Below are 18,581 nucleotides of genomic sequence, written 5' to 3'. Positions count from 1 at the left end.
CTCTCCTTCCCCCTTCCCCTCCCTCTTCTCTTTGCAGCAAATGGAGCTGCTGCTGGTGAATAAGCTGAAATGGAATCTGGCTGCAATGACCCCCCACGATTTCATTGAACATTTCCTTACTAAAATGCCTCTGGCAGAGGACACCAAGCAGATCATCCGTAAACATGCTCAGACTTTTGTGGCTCTGTGCGCTACAGGTATGAGCCCTGCACGTTGCGCAAAGCGCGTTGCTCCCCGACACGCGCCCACCCCCCGGCTTGTAAAGCTTCCCGTAGCTGTTGGTCTCAGGCGCGCTCGCAGAGCTGCGGGGAGGTAGTTTAAGCCCCGATTATTGCCCCTTGTTTGCAGAAGGTGGATTACTTTGCCAGAGGTAAGTTTTTCTTTTCAGAAGATATTTCGCTTCTGAGTCGGAGTTTTGTGTGGTTGTCAGGGAGGGAGAGGGGCCACCCTCCCCCCCCAGCCCCGCTCTCTGTAGCTCAGCGTGGCACGATTTCCTCGCCCCCCCTACACCGGGTTTATGTCGGGGCTGCAAAAGGCTTACTGCCCGTGTGGGGAATCCCTCCCCGTGTGGACTCATTCTTTAGGACGAGTTTTTAAAGGCGGAGGGAGATTTTCCCTGGGAATAGCTCTGCGTGGGGGTTTTAAACCTTCCCTCTTCAAGTTGCCTCTTCCCCCCCTCCTCGGTGGCTGGTGGATTGGAGGAGGGCCACGCGGCACAGAGGCTTTTCCTGGCACGGGACCGAGCCGCTGCCATCTGCACCCTCCCGACCACGTGCTGTGCTGGAGCCATGAGCAGGGCCGGCCTCCAAAGTGCCGTGGTGTCCACACTCCAAAGGCTCGGTGGGACGTGCGCGCCCGGTGGCACCCATTAATGCCGTGTAGCTTGTTTTCCAGAGGTTTGATTTGGTATAGAAAGGTTGAAGGAAGATGGCAGGCGCTCAGAAGGGGAAAAAAAAAAATTATTTCGTGGAACCGGCCCCGCTGCAAGGCCTAAAGATAGAACAACCAAGCCTTAAAAGAGAAGTTTATAAACACTGGCATTGCTCTTCAGCTTGGGCCTAGCATCAGCGTAAGGGGCAGCTCGTAGGCGAGGTTGCCTGGAGTAATGCTCGGTGTTGGGAGTGCCACAACCTTCAAACCACCGGCAGCAACATTTTGGGAGAGTCCAGTGTGTCCCTCCGTGCCAGGTTCTACCAGATAAGAGGCTGCTAAACTCTGGAGGCATGATTTGCTAAGTTTGAAGCTAAAAGGAATGGCCACCCGGGCTCCCCTTTGGATGTGGGGATGTTTAACCTAGGTTGTTGTGTTGGCAATGACAGGGATGAAAACAAGAGTAGTTCAAAGGTTGGAGACTTGCTAAGAGTCCAGTACTTTGATCTACTGGCGGTGTTGTTATGTTTCTTTTAGGAAGCACATCCAGAGCCTTTATTTAACACTGCTACACACCACAGCTGGAGAATGGATCAGTAAATGAGAACCATGTTCTGGGAGTTTTACTTAGCTTTTAAAAAAGCCAGCGCTGAGCTCACCAGAGTTGGGGCCCTCTTCAGCTCCCTACTGAAGCTGGGAATATTGCCTGGGGAAGGAGCGCTCAGGAAGGCTGCCACTGGGCTCTGTGTTTTTATTGTTATTTTTGGATGCCAGGGGTTTCTCTACCTTTTGCGTTTCTCATGACTTCTTTGTTGGCTAGTGAAGATCACATGTGGCCTAAGCAGCATCTGGACTTTGCTTTGCTGTTGCTGGGTTGTGCTGCATTTCCCCTTGCCAAAATGAACCTAGACGGACTGCAAATGCCTTGTGCTGCCTGGATGCTGTGGGGCCTGATCCAAAGTCCACTGGAAACACTGACAGCTCGCTTAAGTGGCCTCAGGGGCAAGTGCAGTCTATATTTTGCCTGTGTCCTCTTCTGTAAAGGAGGTTCTCCTAAGAAGTGACTGCAGAATAATAATGCTTGCTTAGAAAACAAACCCTTGGCCAGTTGGCTCACCGAGGTGAAGGCTGTGGAAGTGTTTGTAGATGCGTGTGTATGTGTTTGCTCCAGAAAGAGAAGGTTACGCTGCAAGGTGAAGTTGAGGGGAATTCCTCCTAAGCTCTCTCTCCAGTTGTCTGGCTAGTAGAAGTGGGTTTGTTTGATTTGGTTTGGTTTTGCAAAATCCATTTTCACCAAAGGATGCCTTTGTGCTGTGGTAGGTTTTGGAGAAAAAGTGAAAAAGAAAAAAAAGAAAAAAGAAAAAAAAAAGAAAAATTACCAGGGGTTGTTTGAAGTTAACACATAATTGAGCTTAATGAATGGGGCTTTGGCATGGCCGAGCAAGGCAGGGAGAGCTCAAAAGGAAGCAGGCCTCTTTTGGCCCAAGTTAAGACCAGTGTTGAGGGAGAGCTGCAGCTCTATACAAGCATAACAATGAATAGCAACAAATATTGGAGCTTCAGCATTTCATTATGTTCCTCTGGTTATCAAAACATACCAGGCTCCTTTTTATTATTATTATTTTTATTATTATTATTATTGCTATTATTATTGTTGTTGCTTTGGTCCTCTCCAAAGGAGAAAGAAAGATCCCCCTTTGAAAGGAGTGTGTTACAATTCTCCCATTCTCCGGCCTTTATAAAATTGGAAGTCTCAAGGTATGTGACCAGTTGGAACCTGTTGCATCTTGCAGCAAGTGATTTATGTTCACAGTTTTGATTTGCCTCAATGAAAAGATTTTCATTCATAGCCCCCAGCTCTCCAGACGGATGGAATTGCTGCTCCATTTAAAAAGGAAAAGGGGTGACTCGCCTTGTTAGGAATTTTTTTTAAAGCGCTGCAGCGCCTATATGCCTGCTTTGTCCTCCCTTCAGGGTGGCTGGCATTCTTCTCTCTCCTCCCCCTCCTCTCTCTCTCCCTCTCTCTCTTTTTAACAACGCTGAAGTTGTTTATTCTTTTTGGATGAAGTCTCAGATAGGCTACTGGGGATGTGTGCTTCAATTGATGGGGCCCCCTACCCCATTGTGGCTGTGTCAGGTCTAATTCATCTCACCGAAGCCCCCTTGTTCCTGAGCGCTCAATAGCGCAAGATGAGGCGATGGAGGCTGACAATGATGCCACACTCTTCACTTGGGGGCATCCAATTACAGGCGAGAGGGGCCCCCTGATTAATATGCTGAAATTAGTGGCCTCTGCCACAAATAATTCCTTGTTGAGTTGCAACAAAAAGGCAGTCCATGCTGCTTGTCTGGAGTGGTTATAGGGACAGACACAAACTGGTCATTTAAACTTCATTATCACTTTTCCACCTTGGAAAGAATGAGGGTGTGACTATGAATTCATGTTCTTGTTTACTGCTCCGTTTAAAGGAAGGACGCAAATATTAATCCCAAACGTGATCCTGTCAGGACAGGCTCATTAAAGTGACACATTTTGGTCATGTCCCGTTTGTGGAGCTCGGTAAACAGTGTCGGGAAGGCACTGCCACCCTACCCCTCCGAGCAACCCCATCCTGGTGGGATCCATGCTCGGAATCCCCCGTTTCCGAAGTCCACCTGCAGCTCTGTGTCAGTATTTCAGTTCGGGACTGGCTTTGGAATGGGTACAGTGCCAATAAGCAGTCTGGAGTGCTGGTTTGTTTTGGTTTTGTTTTGTTTTGGGAATGACAGTGGCTTGCTAGAAGGTGGGTGTGTTTATATCTGCCCGGAAACGGGCAGGTTGGGAAAAGGGGGGCAGCCAAATTTATTTTGATATGATTATTTTTAACACAAACGAGATGACTTTAGCTCGAGCTTGCCTTTTCGCTGGCAGTGCATCCTAAAAGCTTGGCCAGATTTCCATGTATCAGTTTAATTTTGGAGGTATTCGCAGGATGCTGGGCGAAGTGCCCCTTTCAAGGTGGGTATTGGTCAGGGCCACAGCGGAGTGTCAGAGGTGTCTGAATAAACAGATTCAGAGCCAGGACTTCCACGGAGTCCTGATGGCTTTAGTTTCACTGGTAAAGCATTTGCACAAAAGTTATTTTATCATAATAACGGAGATGCATGATTTAATACTTAAACTGTTCCACTGAGCCCTCTAAGCTGTCCATTCCTTTGATTTTGTTCAGGGATTTGACAGATAGTTTATATTTTTCCAACCCAGAGGAAGTTGTATTCTGATAAAAGCTGAAGGAATGTATCTCAGGTTTTGGTGTACATTGTGGCCTTTCCCTTTCTCCCTCACCAAATTGGACCTTCACTTGTGCCACTTGCTTCCTTTGCTCCTGATTCTCCTCCAAGGTGTTCACTGCCACGGATCAAATGCATTCCTGTTCAGCAGAAGGAATCTTACCCTTAAAATGTGGACTGTTATTATTGAAAAATACTAGAAAAACTCAAACCAGACCAAATAAACCCAAAGGGAAAACATGCTAAATGGCAGAGATAGCCCCTTAAGGGATCCTGGGAGTGGCTTTGTGGAGAGACCTACAGCAATGCAGTCTGGAAGGGGGCCCAGCCTCTTGTCAGCATGGTGTCACATCAGAATGTAACTGATTGTCCGCCAATTCTTGGGACCCCCGTCACTTAGTTATGCCACATTTACATTAAATCCCTGTTGCCAGGATGGATGGCAGCCACTGACAAGAGACCAGGTTGAGACAAAGCATTTTTAAGATGAAACTTTAATTTAAATATGGATTATCTGCCTCCTGACAGGGTTAAGCTGTCTTTCTCTTTTCTTTCTTTTTGTTGATGTTGTTGTTCATTAAAGCAATATTCCTTTGAGTGTCAGAGCAAAGGTTTCTGCTCTAAAGGGCCCCAGGACTCGTTGTTAGAGTGCACCTTGGATCTGACCATGCAGAACACTGCAGGATGGGAACAGGTTTTCTCAGATGTGCAGTGCCATTGACCCCCGTGGCATTATTCACAGGAGCAGAGTATTTTAACGTTGGAAGAATGGGGGCCCTGCTTATGATGAAAGTACCTCGAAGTGATGAATGGCATCCCAGGCTCAGTGCTAGCAAGGGCCACTCTGTGCAGAGCAGTTGCTCATGTGGATAAGTGTTTGCAGGTTTGGACCTGTAGCAGTTTTAGAGCAGGAGGCACCTTTCTGCTCACCATTTTCCCTGCCTTTTCGGATGCAATAGTTGGCAGCTGAAAGCCACGCTGGTAGGAAGAGTGTATGTGTATGGACAGGCTTCTCCTAAAGCAATCATTTCAGTCTTTTTTTTTTTTCTTTTTTTTTTTTTCTCTCCTTTCTTCATACAGATATTAAATTTATTTCAAACCCACCCTCCATGATCGCAGCTGGCAGCGTGGTAGCAGCTGTGCAAGGCCTGCATCTGGGGAACACTAACACTTTCCTCTCCTATCAATGCCTCACACATTTCCTATCACAAGTTATCAAATGTGATCCGGTAAGTGACTCTTCCTCTCGGTTGATCTCCTGCGTTAAGGGTTTTTAAGAATGAATGCCTGCTTGCTGCACGGGAGCTAATCTGACAGTAAATCTTGGGAAAGGTCAAGCCTCAGAGTGGGGGTTCTCAATGTGCTCTCCTGTGCTCAGCCTGCTTGCTTGGCTGTCATGATGCCCACCGATACTCTGTGGTGACGCTGCTGCAGTTCCCGGATGGGAATGGCACATCCGGCTCTGGTGTTTGGGAGAGAAGGAAGCCCTGCACCGACTTAGGAGGTGGCAGAGGCTGTGTTTGGCTGGGGGATAAATAAAACAGGAGCCTCTGTATAACAAAACTTGGGGAGCAAGACCAGGAAACAGTTACTGAGACCTTGTGGTATCTCTGACCTTATCTCTGACCATTCTTGAGGCCTTTTATTGTGCCAAGTGGTGTGAAAAAGCCCTTCTTAAAAGAGTTCTAATGATCTAATTTGGTTTATTACGTGCTAGACCTGCACAGTAGCTGGTGTTGAATTCCTTTTTGGAACAAATGCTTGTCCCACGACTTTGTGACAAGGTAGATGGTCCTCACAGGACTCTTCATTTTGCCCTGCAGCTTCCAGGAGATGCACATCAGTAACGAGTGAGCAATAAACCTTTCATGAGTGAATGGGCCAGGAAGGGAGCCTACAAGGAAGACCTAAAGTCAATGATCCATGTCATAATGGTGTGTGAAGTTGGGGCAGAGTTGAGCTTTGTTTCGTAACAATGTGGAAGACCAATAAATAGATGCTTTAAAAAGGTTCTTGTGAGGTCTCCAAGCGCTGGACAATGAGTCAAATAGAGACAACTCAGTGGTTAGGGGCAGAATCTTGGAGATGCTGTTAAATTATTTTACGTGTTAGTAATTTAAATGCATAGAAAACTGTCCCAGTCCAGCCACTGCAAAACTGGCTTTGTGTAATTGGGCTTTGTTGACAGGATTGAGCGATTCCTCAGCTTGTTATTTTGATCACCTGAACAGTGAGCATGTCATTTTTGCCACTTCTATCACTGCAGCTGAGGTAATACAGTGCTGAAGTGTTAAATACTCTAAGAACCTGAAATGCTAAATACTGCAAGAAAAGCTGACATAATGGGCTGCTCACTTTGGAAAGCACGTGTGATGCTTTTAGTCAGTTTGTGAGCAATGCAGATGATTCCAGCCTGTGGTTGGCCACCATCCAGGGCGAGATGTTTGAAGCAGGTACTGAGGGAAAATGCTTGCTATCTGTTCAGGCAGCATCTTGATTCAAACAATGATTGAACCATTCCTGATACTGGGCATTGAAGTGGATTCCCTCACATCGTGCAGAACAACGGCCTGTCCTTGTGTGACTTGACTTACTTGATGACAGAGCTCTTTAAAAGAAAACAAAATTGCTTTAGCAAGAAAAGAGGATTTTTGATTATTTCATTTTAATTGTCCACAGTCACTGCAAGGCCACAGTCTGTTTGATCTGAGCTTGGTTAACAGCTTGAAAAGGGAGTAACTCCCCTCCAGCTTCCAGTGCTAAATATATTCATGTGTTAGGGAGAAGTAAGGATTTTGTATGGATTGCTACAGAAAATGAGCATCATAAAGTTCTGTGTGTGCACAGGTATATTGTTGTGTTGGGGGTGGAGTAAGGCAACAGCAACTTCCACTGCAATTGTTCTGAGAGAGGAATCTGCTTGGTTTCATACAGAGGAGCAGGACTCCCCTGCAGGGAGACTTTCCCAAAATACCTGTCTGTGTAATCTGTGGTATCAAATGCCATTCCTGCTATCCCGCTCCACTAGGATTTGTATGAAGTGTGTTATGCCCCAGTGATGGTTCCCCTTGTCAGGGAACATGTTTTACACTGGATAGTCTTGGAATGTTAAGAGCAGGGCTGGTATTCTCCCTGATGATCTGTTAGCTGGAGCAGCAGGTCTGTGGGATTTCAGGTTACATAATTACACTTTTTTACCTTTATTCTCAAAGAAGGCTGAATCTAAAGTAAAATGAATTCACTTGATTGGAATTCCTTTATGGTTCATGTTTATACGTTGGTAGGAGTCCAATTTCCCATTTTGCCTTTGATCAGGGGTAATTAGAAGTCAGATAATCACAATTAGAAGTCTTGGGCTGTCTTCCATCATTCTATTCCTGACCCCATCATCCAAACAGATGGAATTTTACCTGACATTCATTTCCAGGCCAGAAATTTGCTAAACTAGATTAGCATTGGGTCTCCATGCTGTCTGTTAGTGCACTGGAATCCGTCTCCTGCCTGCCCCTTCTCAGAGGCACCTTCAAACATGTGCTTGTTATCCAGAACGGGTCAGGCAGGAACAAAGGATTTCCAAGCAGTTCCTTTTTTGTTGTTGTTTGTTTCCTTTCCTATCTGACCCTGGAGTCTGATCATGTCCACTGTGTCTTAAAGGTGTTTGACCACATCAGTTAAGCTAGCAAGTTTGGGTTGTTTTTTTTCCACTGAGGAGCTTAATTAATCCAGGAAGGGTTTATGACCTTGAACAAACTGTGGGCATTGAAAATTTGGGTAGTGAAGCAGAAAAGTTGTTGGGAGAAGTTATCAGAGTAATGCGCAAGTTTTGTATTTGCTTTTCAGTGTTGGGAAGTACTGAGAATGAAAACAGCTTTGGTGAGGTTGTTCACAGTGAATTTTATGTTTTGCAGTTATTTTTTGCTAGCTCTAGTGCATTCCTACAGGCCAGCTATTTAATAGTCATGTGAATAAGACATGGACAAAATTCCTTAAACAGTAAAAAAAATATTTTTAATTCAACTGTAGCTTAAGACAGTCTGTTCATAATAAATTGCAAAGATTGTTTTTAAAAAATACAGTTACAGCATGTTGCACTCCGAGAATTTTAAATGAAAAAAAATTCTGTGGGCAAAAAGTACCTTTAAATTACAAAGTCCTACGTAATTATTCATAACTGGACTCCAGAGGGAGAAGAATAGGTATTTATAGAAATTCTTTTGAATGGTTTTTGTTTTCACAGCTCAAACACGCTATATGCAAATGGTCAGGATTAAAAAAAAACCCCCACAAAGTTCCCATCAAAACTCACCAGAAAATGAGTTTCACTCCCACCTGAAGAAAAACCCCCAAAACAAAACCCCAAGAGGGTTCATTTTGCTCTGAAAAATAAATGTGCTTTCAGTTTGGAACACTGAACGTGCTAAAAGAGAATTATCCTCAAGAGTGGCTTTGTAAAGCCAGGAGCACCTAAAGCTGTGCTGGTGCTCTCCTCTTTAACATGTGTGATTCCAAGGGCGAGGGAGCTTCGTGGTGCAAGGGGGAGCCTTACAGTCAGGATTGATCCATCATATCTGGAGGAGGGCTGGGTGCAAGGACTTCATAGAGACCTTATTGTGGAGGCCAGAGGTATGCAGGAGCCAAAGGCATGATGACTTTAGGATATGAGGCGTTTCTTTTTGTCATTTAAAACACTGTGTGTCTCTGTCAAGAGGAAATATTACACTAGGGTTTAAACCAGGAAAGGTCATAGGTTATGTGTTTTCAGTGAGCTGTAACTGATGGTCTGATCTGCTTAGAGGTAGGATTAACCTCCCTCTCTCTCAGAAAGGACTTGCAGAGAATTGTTTGCTTGGGTTTCTAATCTTATTTTACCCCAAATGCCATGTGCCCTTATTGGTGGCAGAGGAGATTCTTGTGGTAGTGGAATCAGTGAAAAGCTGGTAGATCACACAAGAAGCCTCTGAATGAAGGCAGAATTGAAACTGGGAAATAAAGAAAACAGCAGGCAGGTCACCCTCTCAGGAAAACAACATTCATTCTCAGTCATGCACATCCTAACACTTTTGACGGCAATTTATCATGGAAGACTGGGTTCACCGCAAGGGCTAACACATGTCATAGGTTAAATCAGAAAAGGCAATGCTGAAAGGAAACTTCAAAGTCCTTAATACACAGAGTTAAAGATGTTGGGGGAAAAAGCTTACGATGTTTGTTATAAAGATGAGGGTAAACAGCATGCTGGATGAGTTTTGGCAAAATGCTGTGGGATTGTTTGGCCTGTTCAAGGCACCATTTTTGTGTCACTGCCGTGGGTGTACAGGCCTCCCTAACCTGCAGGAGGTTGGGCAGGTTGAGCTAAAAGGCTTTCTCCCATTTCTGGTTGCTGGGAATCTGATACATCTCCTCATGGTATGGCTTTTAATGCCTGGGGGAAGTCACCTTTCCCCACCCTAGACAGGATCCTCCTTGGTGCTTTACGGTTTTTTGATTCCCAGCGAGGCCTGTGCATCCTCCTGAACCCTCAGGAGGATTGTGTGCACATCCAGCTCGGAGAAAACACTCTGGAAGTGAGAGGAAAAGGTCTCCCCCTGCCTGAGATTTCCAGGTGGATGTGGTAGCACACAGAAAGCTTGGATGAACTTGGTAGTGCGGGGGTAGGGAGGTGTTTCGTGGTGCTTCTGAGAGGCCTTTCCATTTTGGGGTCGTCCAGTCCAGTCCATCTCTGGAGATGCTTTCAGAGTTAGGAATTTATCAGCTGCCTTGAGCTGCCCACAGCTGGACATTGCAGCAGCTGGCAGGCAGCTTTGGGCATGGGCATCTAAACATACATGGCATTTCTAAGAACTTAATGTCATTGGAACTTAGCCTGGGGAAAAATGTCCCTGCTTGTGAGCATTGCTTCTGGCAGACTCTGCTGCTGAAGGGTTCCTGGGGTAAAAGTAGAAATCACAGTTGTCATCCATGGACTTGTACAGAAGTGTAAACAGCACAGGCAGAGAAGCAGCAGTGCAAGGTGCAGTCTGCAAGAAATGGGCTTGCTCATCCAATGCTTTCACTGTCGGGTGCTTCTCCTGCTCTTCCCACCCTCCTTTTCAGCCTGCTGCTCTCCCAGATAACCCGACAGCATTTCTCTTGCTTTGCCAAGGAACGGTATTTTAGCCTGTGATCTTTCTAAAGGACTCTTGGGTCTCTCTCTCCCCTTCCATTCCACCCTTCTGCAGGATTGTTTACGAGCCTGCCAAGAACAGATTGAGTCCCTCCTCGAGTCCAGTCTACGCCAGGCACAGCAGCACAACGTATCTTCAGAAACAAAGACTGTAGAGGACGAAGCAGACCTCTCCTGCACGCCTACTGATGTGCGAGACGTGAACATTTAAAGAGGACTTCTTCTTAATGGATTTGCTTGGCAAGAAAAGCAGACAAAGAAAGGGCATCTGAGAAGGAATCAGCGTCAGGATCTCCCCCCCAGAAACCCTTTTCTCCAGGACATTTTTATACCAGAAGGGAAAACCAGTCTTGTTATATTTTTTTCTTGCTCTGTCTCCCTTCCATCTGTGACTTCAAACAAACAAATAAACAAAAAATACCCCAAAAACTGTCTTAAAAAAAGAAAAAAATAGTATTTGCATTACCCCCAGGGGTTTGTGCTACAAAAATAGAGGATTTTATACAATAATAATCAACTAGTTTTTATATTAAAGTGTTCTTGTCTGTATGTTGTAAAAATAGGCATTAACACACGAAATGTCTCCAGGGGAGGTATTAGATTTGATTTCTTACATATAAAACAAACCAACCAACCATTTTTAAAGTAGAAGAGGGTTTTTTTTTTTGTTTTTTAGATAGTAAATGAAATATTCTTTTCCTTTAAAAAGCATAGCTTTAACGCAGTTCTAGGCTTTTCTGTATCTTGCTTGCTTATGCATTTAGTCACTTTATAATTCATCTGTAAATGTTTATTTTATTTCCTTAGGTTTTTTTTATCCTCTTCACCTTATAAATGGTTAACGTAACCCATAAGTTAGTGTATGTTAGTATGCAGCATTATTATATGTTAATCTTTTTTTTTTTTTGTGCCTGTGGATTGCCTGTGCATTGAGGCATTTGTAGGGTTCCAGCTTAGCATGGTTGGGAAAGGCCAATGTACTACTCATACAGTACCCTATTATAAAGAGAAACCGAAATAGTGACATAATATATTATATTTTTGTAATCTTCCTATTTTTGTAGTTACCTGTGTAAAGATGCTGGTCTGACCCCACAGATATTCAGCCTAATTATGGTCAGGTTCAATCCACAGTTCAGTCTTTTTTGTTTTGTTTTTTGTTTTTTTTTTTTTCTTTTTTGTTCGTTTGTAATATTCTAAAACCATTCCATTCAAAGCACTTTCAGTCCATTAGATATAGGAAATACATTCTTTTATTGTGTGGGAATTTTTTTTTGTTTGTTTGTTTGTTTGTTTTTTTAATGGAATGGTTTGGAAATATATAAAGTGCTTGTTGGCAAACTTGGAATTGCAAAGCAAGTGCATTTAACTATGGTGTTAGAGGAGAGGTGATTCTTTTTTTTCCGAAGGTTGTGTTCCAGTGAGAGTAAATTGCATTCACAAATTGCCAGGATATCTTCCTTTCCTTTTCTATAGAAAAGTTTGAAGTTTAGAATCCTTTGGTGCCAACTCATCTTTGTAAATTAGGGGCCTTAAAGGTTCACATATAGGACACATAGTTTTAAGGATTATCGCTAGATGTTTTACAACTGAAGGTTTTTAAACACTAAAATATATAATTTATAGTTAAGGCTAAAAAGAATATTTATTGCAGAGGATGTTCGTAAGGCCAGTATGATTTGTAAATTAATGCAATCGCCCCTTTTGAAAAAGAAAATCTTTCTACCCTTGATGTTGCAGTTTTAACCCAGCTTATTAAAGCAAAAAAAGGACACGCTTCAAAGAACAAACCCAAAACCAAGCAGTCTATTTGGCCCCTTCCTATACATTTTCAAAAGCAGTCTAACCATGAAAAAAACGCCATAGTTAATAGATATGAAAATTGGAGTACTTGAAAGAAGTTTTTATTCCAGTATATGCCCCATTTTTTTGTTTTTTTTATTTAGCTACAAATAGAAAATTTGCACATCTTGGCTATGTATCTTTTTATTATTATTTTAGAAAGTAGCTGAAGGGACGTGGACATAGCTGTTGAAGTTGATGCTCGAGGAGAATGTGATGGTGAAATGTATGTGAGAAAACTGCCGCTAAGGTGTTGATTGTAAAAAAAAAAAAACCAACAACAACAACAACAAAAAAGAACAAAAAAAGGAAAAAAGAAAAAAAATTCAAAAGAAAAAAAGAAAAAGATAAAAGAAAAAGGAGTGGATGCTCCGTTTTTATTGAGCTGCTATGGATAAATTCCCAGCATGGTTTGAAAAAAAATTAACATTGCTTTTCTGTATCTTTGTCATTGTGTTTTGCTGCTATTTTGTGGATCAGTTTTTTTTTTTTTTGTTATACAATGTCATATACTGCCATGTAATAGGTTTTAATTTTCTCATAGAAAATTATATTATTGACATCTTTTTTTTTTTGTAGATTTTTTATGTGATCAATTTTTACTTAATGTGATTACTGCTCTATTCCAAAAAAGGTTCCTGTTTCACAATACCTCATACTTCAGTTACCCGTGTCTAGACCAGGTTTTGATGTTCTTACAGTGCCTCGTAGTTCTACTGCAAATGGAAATGCATCGAACGTTGCTCTGAATGGGTCTCTGCATTAATTTAAAAGCCAGCAGACATTTCAGAAGATCAAGTAATGTCAAGGGTTGGTTGTTTTTTTTTGGTTTTTGTTTTTTTTTTCTCGTTACACATTTTATAAAGCTGGATTCTTTGTCTGATCTGGGGTTTATTATCATAGTAGTTTTAAGCTGTGTTATTAGCCACATTGATATATGAAAGGTGCATTATAATATAACTCTTGTGTGCCACCTGGTGTGGTTCCCCCTCAGCTGGGACACATCATTTGGTATGATAGGTTATCTTCTGGAACTCTAAGTATTTTGTGTGTTTAATCTGTTATGATATACTAGGGTTTTTTGTTTGTTTTGGTTTTGGTTTTTTTTTGTTTTGTTTTGTTTTGGTTTTTGTTTTTTTTTTAATTATAGCATAATGCTAATTTAAAAAAAAAGCCTGTAAATCTCATAAATAAGCCAGCTAACAGAGTTGTATGCTGAAGAATAATCTAGCTGTTGCCTGTATGCTGCTAAACCAAAACAGAATTAGAACTCATTTTGAGGCAAATGCAGTTAAGATCCTACATAGTGCTTAAATAAGCATTGCAATGCTACTAGCAGTCGCAGGACCCAGGAGGACTGGATACATTCTGTCCAAATTTCAGGAACATTTCTTACTGCTTACCTCATAAAACACTTCTGTTCGTGGCATCTCTGTGTCTCTGAACCAAACATGATTATTGAGTTTAGTGCTTGTTGGTTTTATTATGTGTTACACTGAGTGGCAGTGTGTACTGCAAGTTTCTTTAAAATATTGTTATGTACTGAAAAAGGCCAAATCCAGATAAGTGAGTTCACGTGCCAACAGAGATGCTTTATTTGTCACGTTATTATAACAATCTGTAGTAAGCAAAAGCAATTCAGATTTGTACATTTTTATATTGTACTTATTGGCATCACTGGTCTGAAATGCACATTTTCACCAACAGACCTGTAACAGACAAGTTTCCAGCAAAAAAAACCTAAAGTCTAGAAATAAAATTGGTAAAACCCAACGTCTGCCTGTTGTCGTCTTTTAATTTCCCTTTTTTTCCCTTTTTTTAAATTGCCTTGAAAATGCTTAATGGTCGTAACTCCCCGGTGCAATGAGCAAAGCACATGACATTTTCTAGGTTTGACTCCACATTTTAAAAGCTGAAGACCTTTTCCGTTGTTATTTTAGGAAGCCGTGGGTGTTTCGAGCCATGGGTAGGTGACTGCCTGCCTGTCACACCAACAGTGTCTTTTTAAAGATGCAAAATATTTCTTTTCTTCCTGAAGGCTTTATTTTTTATCATCAGAAGAAGTTAGTTAGAGTAAAACGCCCTTTGGTGGTTCATGTGAATGAAGGGTAAAACAAAGTAGGTGTTGGATGGCACAGAATGTGTGCTTGTATTTTCTCATCAGTGGAAGGTTTTACAGCAGGGAAGAGCTTTACAGAAGACAGTTGGTTTTAAAAGCCAGGTGGTTAAGCTGCCTTCTTCTCTGTGCCTTCCCCTCAGACACAGCTTTTGCATCTTACAGCTGAGATAATAAGGAATAAACCTGAAAAATATTGAAGCCTACTAAAAGTATGTAAAAAAAGAACTGGACATAGAAGGACAGGAATTAGATACTGTTACAAAGTAAAACAAGAAAAAAACCGGTAACCTGTGTTCCAATTCACATTCCAAATTATCTCTGAAAATGGGGGATGCACATTAGCAATCATTATTATTTTCAGAGCTGAACACAGCAGAAACAGCTTATTTTTAGTGGAGATGGTCAAGCTTATAACCTATGTATTTATTTATCCTGCGGAATTATTTCTGCCTTAAAAAAATCCATGTAAAAGGCCAAGTGCTTGTCCTCCCTGTCACAAATCAGAAATTCAGTATCTGCCTCCTGAGTTTCCCATTGATTCAACTTCACATTACAACTGATTCTGTGCAGTGAGTGCAGCACAGGAAATGAAAAATGAAACTCCAGAGCTAACTTCTAACGTGTTAATCATTGTCTAGTGCAAAATAAGGTTCTCTCAGGGCAGTTACCACTGATGGGAAACCACCTGCATGAGAAGAATCCCAGATGAGCAGCTATGAGCTTGGTGGTTTCCCAGTAATTTCAGCCAGAAACTTGAAGCCTACATCAGATGGGTGAAGTAAAACCAGTACAACTGTGGTCTGGTTTGTTCCATTTGAAATGGGCAGCTGCTCTGTAGGGTGAAGTACACTGGGAGGCGTAAAACACTGAAAGATGACCTGAACTAAACTTACAGGGACTTCAAAAACACATCAAGCCAAAGCTTAAATTGGTCTGGGCCAAACATTATTCATTTTCCCCAGCATATTAAAAAAAACCCTGAAACCCCCAGAAAGAACAAATAGCTTACTTTTATATGGCTGATGGCTCACCCCTCTGAAGCGTTTGAAAATCAAGTGAAGACACACTTAGGGGACCTTGACTTCTGATAAAAATCTTGTGCTGATAAAAACATTACAATGATTCAGTGAGAGATGCAAACCTGGGTTTGGCTGAATGTGTTCAGTAGGTTTTGCCATTCCTATCTCTTTTATAAACTCTATTAAATGGACTAAGTGTTGTGACTTAAGTAGGTTTAAGCCTACATAGTCAGCTCTGTTATTTACATTTTCCTTCTCCTGATCATCATCTCTAAATGCAGACTCCTAAACTTGAATGTTGGGTGAACTATGCCAGTATTACTCACGTTGCAAAGGGCAGAAAGACAAGAATGTAGCAAGAAAAACAATTTACTATAGGCTGTAAAAAAATATTCATGTTCAGCTAGGCTATGCTGTAGCATATTAAAGGAAAAACTACTGTATTTTTTTGCATCAAAAACGTACACAGAAAAACCTCCAAAAGAAACCTCCCAAAAACCTCCCCAGTTCCATTGCTGAATTCAGGCCATTTGACACTCTTGGACCTTTTATGAACACTTAAATTCAAATGCTTTTTATTAAAGAATAAACAAGATCTATTAAATGTAAAACCTCAATCCACTTGGATTCAAGCACACCTGGAATTTCAAGTGATAGAAAACTCCAGAAGATAGAGGAGAAAGAGAAGGTTGGAAGGTTTTAAAAGAGCCATAGAAATGACCCGTGCATGTGGGCTTCATACTCTGAGATTTCTACAATGGAACAATGGCAATAAACCTATAAATGATGGCATTTTAATGAATTCCTGTCGGCATCATTTTATGAGAAATGTATCTCTTCAACAAACAAGATATTTTTACAATCCCACAGATATAATTGCTCATAGCAATTGCATTGGCATGGCCAGAGTAGATTCCCATGTGGCTTCTGACTGAGTTCCACACGATATTCCAACCAAGCGATCAGAAAGGGATTGCAAATTAGTCAATGGGATTGCACCGATAATGTGACGTTTGCCAGGCTTCTGATTTTGTTCTTTAATGGCCAAGCAGGACCAAATCTAGGAAGAAGGCAAAAGTTTTGCTTCTTTTCCTTCTTTAGTGTGATAAACATTTAAGAGTGAAAACAGAAACAGTTCCTTGCTGATCCGTAGCACCTGCAGAGTCCTACCTAGACCTGTCCTCCTTTCTGCCTGTGTGAAGAGCAGGTATTAAAATGTCTCACATTTCAGGGAATTCACCAAGTATTCGCAGGCATCATTTTCCTGAGGGCTCTCACATGGAAGAAGGAATTACTGGCAGAAAGATCCCGTGTCCATGGCAAATTGGGACATGGCACATGGGCAGCATCTTTACTATGTGGGGGCCCTGCCTGGTGCCAGACCTCGACTACAGAAGGAAAAGAGGGTGAGAGGAGCCTCCTCCCCACCAGGAACTGGCCTCAGGTGTGGAAAAAGAGAATGGCCTGGGAGTGCCTGTGCTGACAGACACACAAAACAAGAACTGGCTAAGAGGGCAATCCCTTGGGGCTGGAGAGAGCTCCAGGTACAGATCTCTACCACCACCAGGAATGCTGAACCAAAGGAGGAATTGTGACATGCAGGGGCCAAGCTCCAAGCTAGGACCTGACACATGGACTGCCTGGAGCAGGAATCCTCCTCTGGATCCGTGTGGGGAATGGAGGTCTAGAGCTCTGAGTTGTGCTTGTAGCACGTGCATCATGGAATGGAAATTGCTACCCACTCACCCTTCCCTGCTGAGTAAATAAATTTTAGATTCTATGTTACCGAGTGGTTTTGTTTCATCCATCCCACCTGGCAGCAGCCCCTGTGACACTCGGCTTAATCCCCTCACCAGCCATATTCCACAGATGCCTGGTCTCCCGTGACAGCCACCACGCTGCTGTTGGTGTGACTGGGATGTGATTTATAACACTAGCAGCAGCCTCCAAGGAGCTGGGCTGGGAGGGGCACATCCTTGCCCAAGGGCCACGAAGGCACCAGCAGGGCATTACGACAACACCCCTGAGGCAGCCTGCGGCAGTGACCTGGTGTCCTGAGTCACTGCTCTGGTGGCAAACGTCTGCAACGGGCAATTGAGCTTTTTGATGTTTCATTTCTCCCCTTTATTAGATTGTATCACTCCAGATTGTTCAAATACTGGGTATTATTTTTGAACGGCTTTCTTTCCTCCCTGAACACCCGCAGGCCACAGTTCTTTACATTTGGCTGTTTTAAATACGAAGAGCAGACTTTCAGCCAATGCATGCTGTTAAATTTCCAGAAGACACCATAAATTATTTACTCATAAGTAAACATTATTTCTTAAATGGGTAATACATTTATTTTGTGGGTTTGACTCAATATTTCTGTAGCCATTTCAGTCACTCACTCTGACCATTTTGTTCCTTTTGGACAACACATCCGTCGGCCACATATTTTTTAGGTTTCTCTTTCCATGGAGATCTTTGGACTGCAAAGGATCAGAAAGGTTCTTCCTTTATGGATAACATTTTCCAATGTCAGTGAAAGAAGTTTTATCTGCCTTCACTTCTGCATGACAGAGCTCAACAGCGCTGCAGAGTCAAACAACGCAAAACCTCACGTTTGTGGAACGTTGTTTCTCTCCTCCCCAAACGCCTTTCCAACCACCTAAATTCAGCCCTCCCATGTTTTTAAATCCCTCTCTAAAACTGTTCAGCATGCCTCCAGGAATCTTTTTCTCCCATGTTTCTGCTGAAAGAGTATTTCATGCAAATCACAAGGCAAGGCTCCTTGAAAAAGTGTCTCCGTGTTTTTCCTCTAACACCATTTTGTTTCTTTCTCATTGGTTTGAGGAATAATGATGCTACTGGCTTTTTTTCTGAAATTTGTCCTCCTCCTATTGCATAAGAGAACTTAAAAGAAGACATAAAACTATAATAAGGCAGATTCTCTCAGGTTCTAACAACGTACGTGTGGTGAAGCAGGTTAATGAACTCCCAAATTGTGGTCCAATCATTCTCTACCTTACTCAAGTATTCTGGCTATCTGGCTATGACACATCAAATGATGCCATAATTCATGTAGGTTTAGGTTTCCAGTGCACTTGACTACCTGCTCCACAACCAAGGTGTCCTCAGGAAGGAAATACACTGCAGACATGACCCCTAGCTCTGCTCAGAAATGACATTCTGTTCTGTCTGTTCTTAGTCTCAGAGCAATTTGTTTTTCACTTATATTTCAGAAACTGTCAAGTGCTTATTAACAATAATTTCTGTATGTGTGTGTGTTTTTAACGGAGGTAAACGGGGTCTCAAA

General features: G+C 42.4%; 1 protein-coding gene across 1 annotated transcript; it reads left to right on the top strand.

Moving 5' to 3' along the window:
- The first annotated feature begins 6 nt into the window (after nucleotides 1-6).
- Nucleotides 7-13,918, top strand: CCND1 (cyclin D1). The gene is made up of 3 exons (XM_042022434.1): nucleotides 7-197; nucleotides 5,221-5,369; nucleotides 10,359-13,918. Exons 1-3 carry the CDS (start codon nucleotides 41-43, stop codon nucleotides 10,512-10,514), a joined length of 462 nt encoding a protein of 153 aa, XP_041878368.1. The 5' UTR covers nucleotides 7-40; the 3' UTR covers nucleotides 10,515-13,918.
- Nucleotides 13,919-18,581: the final 4,663 nt, after the last annotated feature.

This window comes from Corvus kubaryi, unplaced genomic scaffold (genome assembly GCF_017639235.1).
Source record: "Corvus kubaryi isolate FWS band 111438036 unplaced genomic scaffold, C.kubaryi_AGA036_p1.0 37201, whole genome shotgun sequence".
Lineage (NCBI taxonomy): Eukaryota > Metazoa > Chordata > Aves > Passeriformes > Corvidae > Corvus > Corvus kubaryi.
This window is presented reverse-complemented; position numbering and strand designations above follow the sequence as displayed.

Coding starts and splice junctions, on each gene's coding strand:
- CCND1 (XM_042022434.1), top strand. CDS start 41: ATGGAGCTGCTGCTGGTGAATAAGCTGAAATGGAATCTGGCTGCAATG. Junction 198..5,220: donor TGTGGCTCTGTGCGCTACAG/GTATGAGCCCTG, acceptor TTCTTCATACAG/ATATTAAATTTATTTCAAAC. Junction 5,370..10,358: donor AAGTTATCAAATGTGATCCG/GTAAGTGACTCT, acceptor ACCCTTCTGCAG/GATTGTTTACGAGCCTGCCA.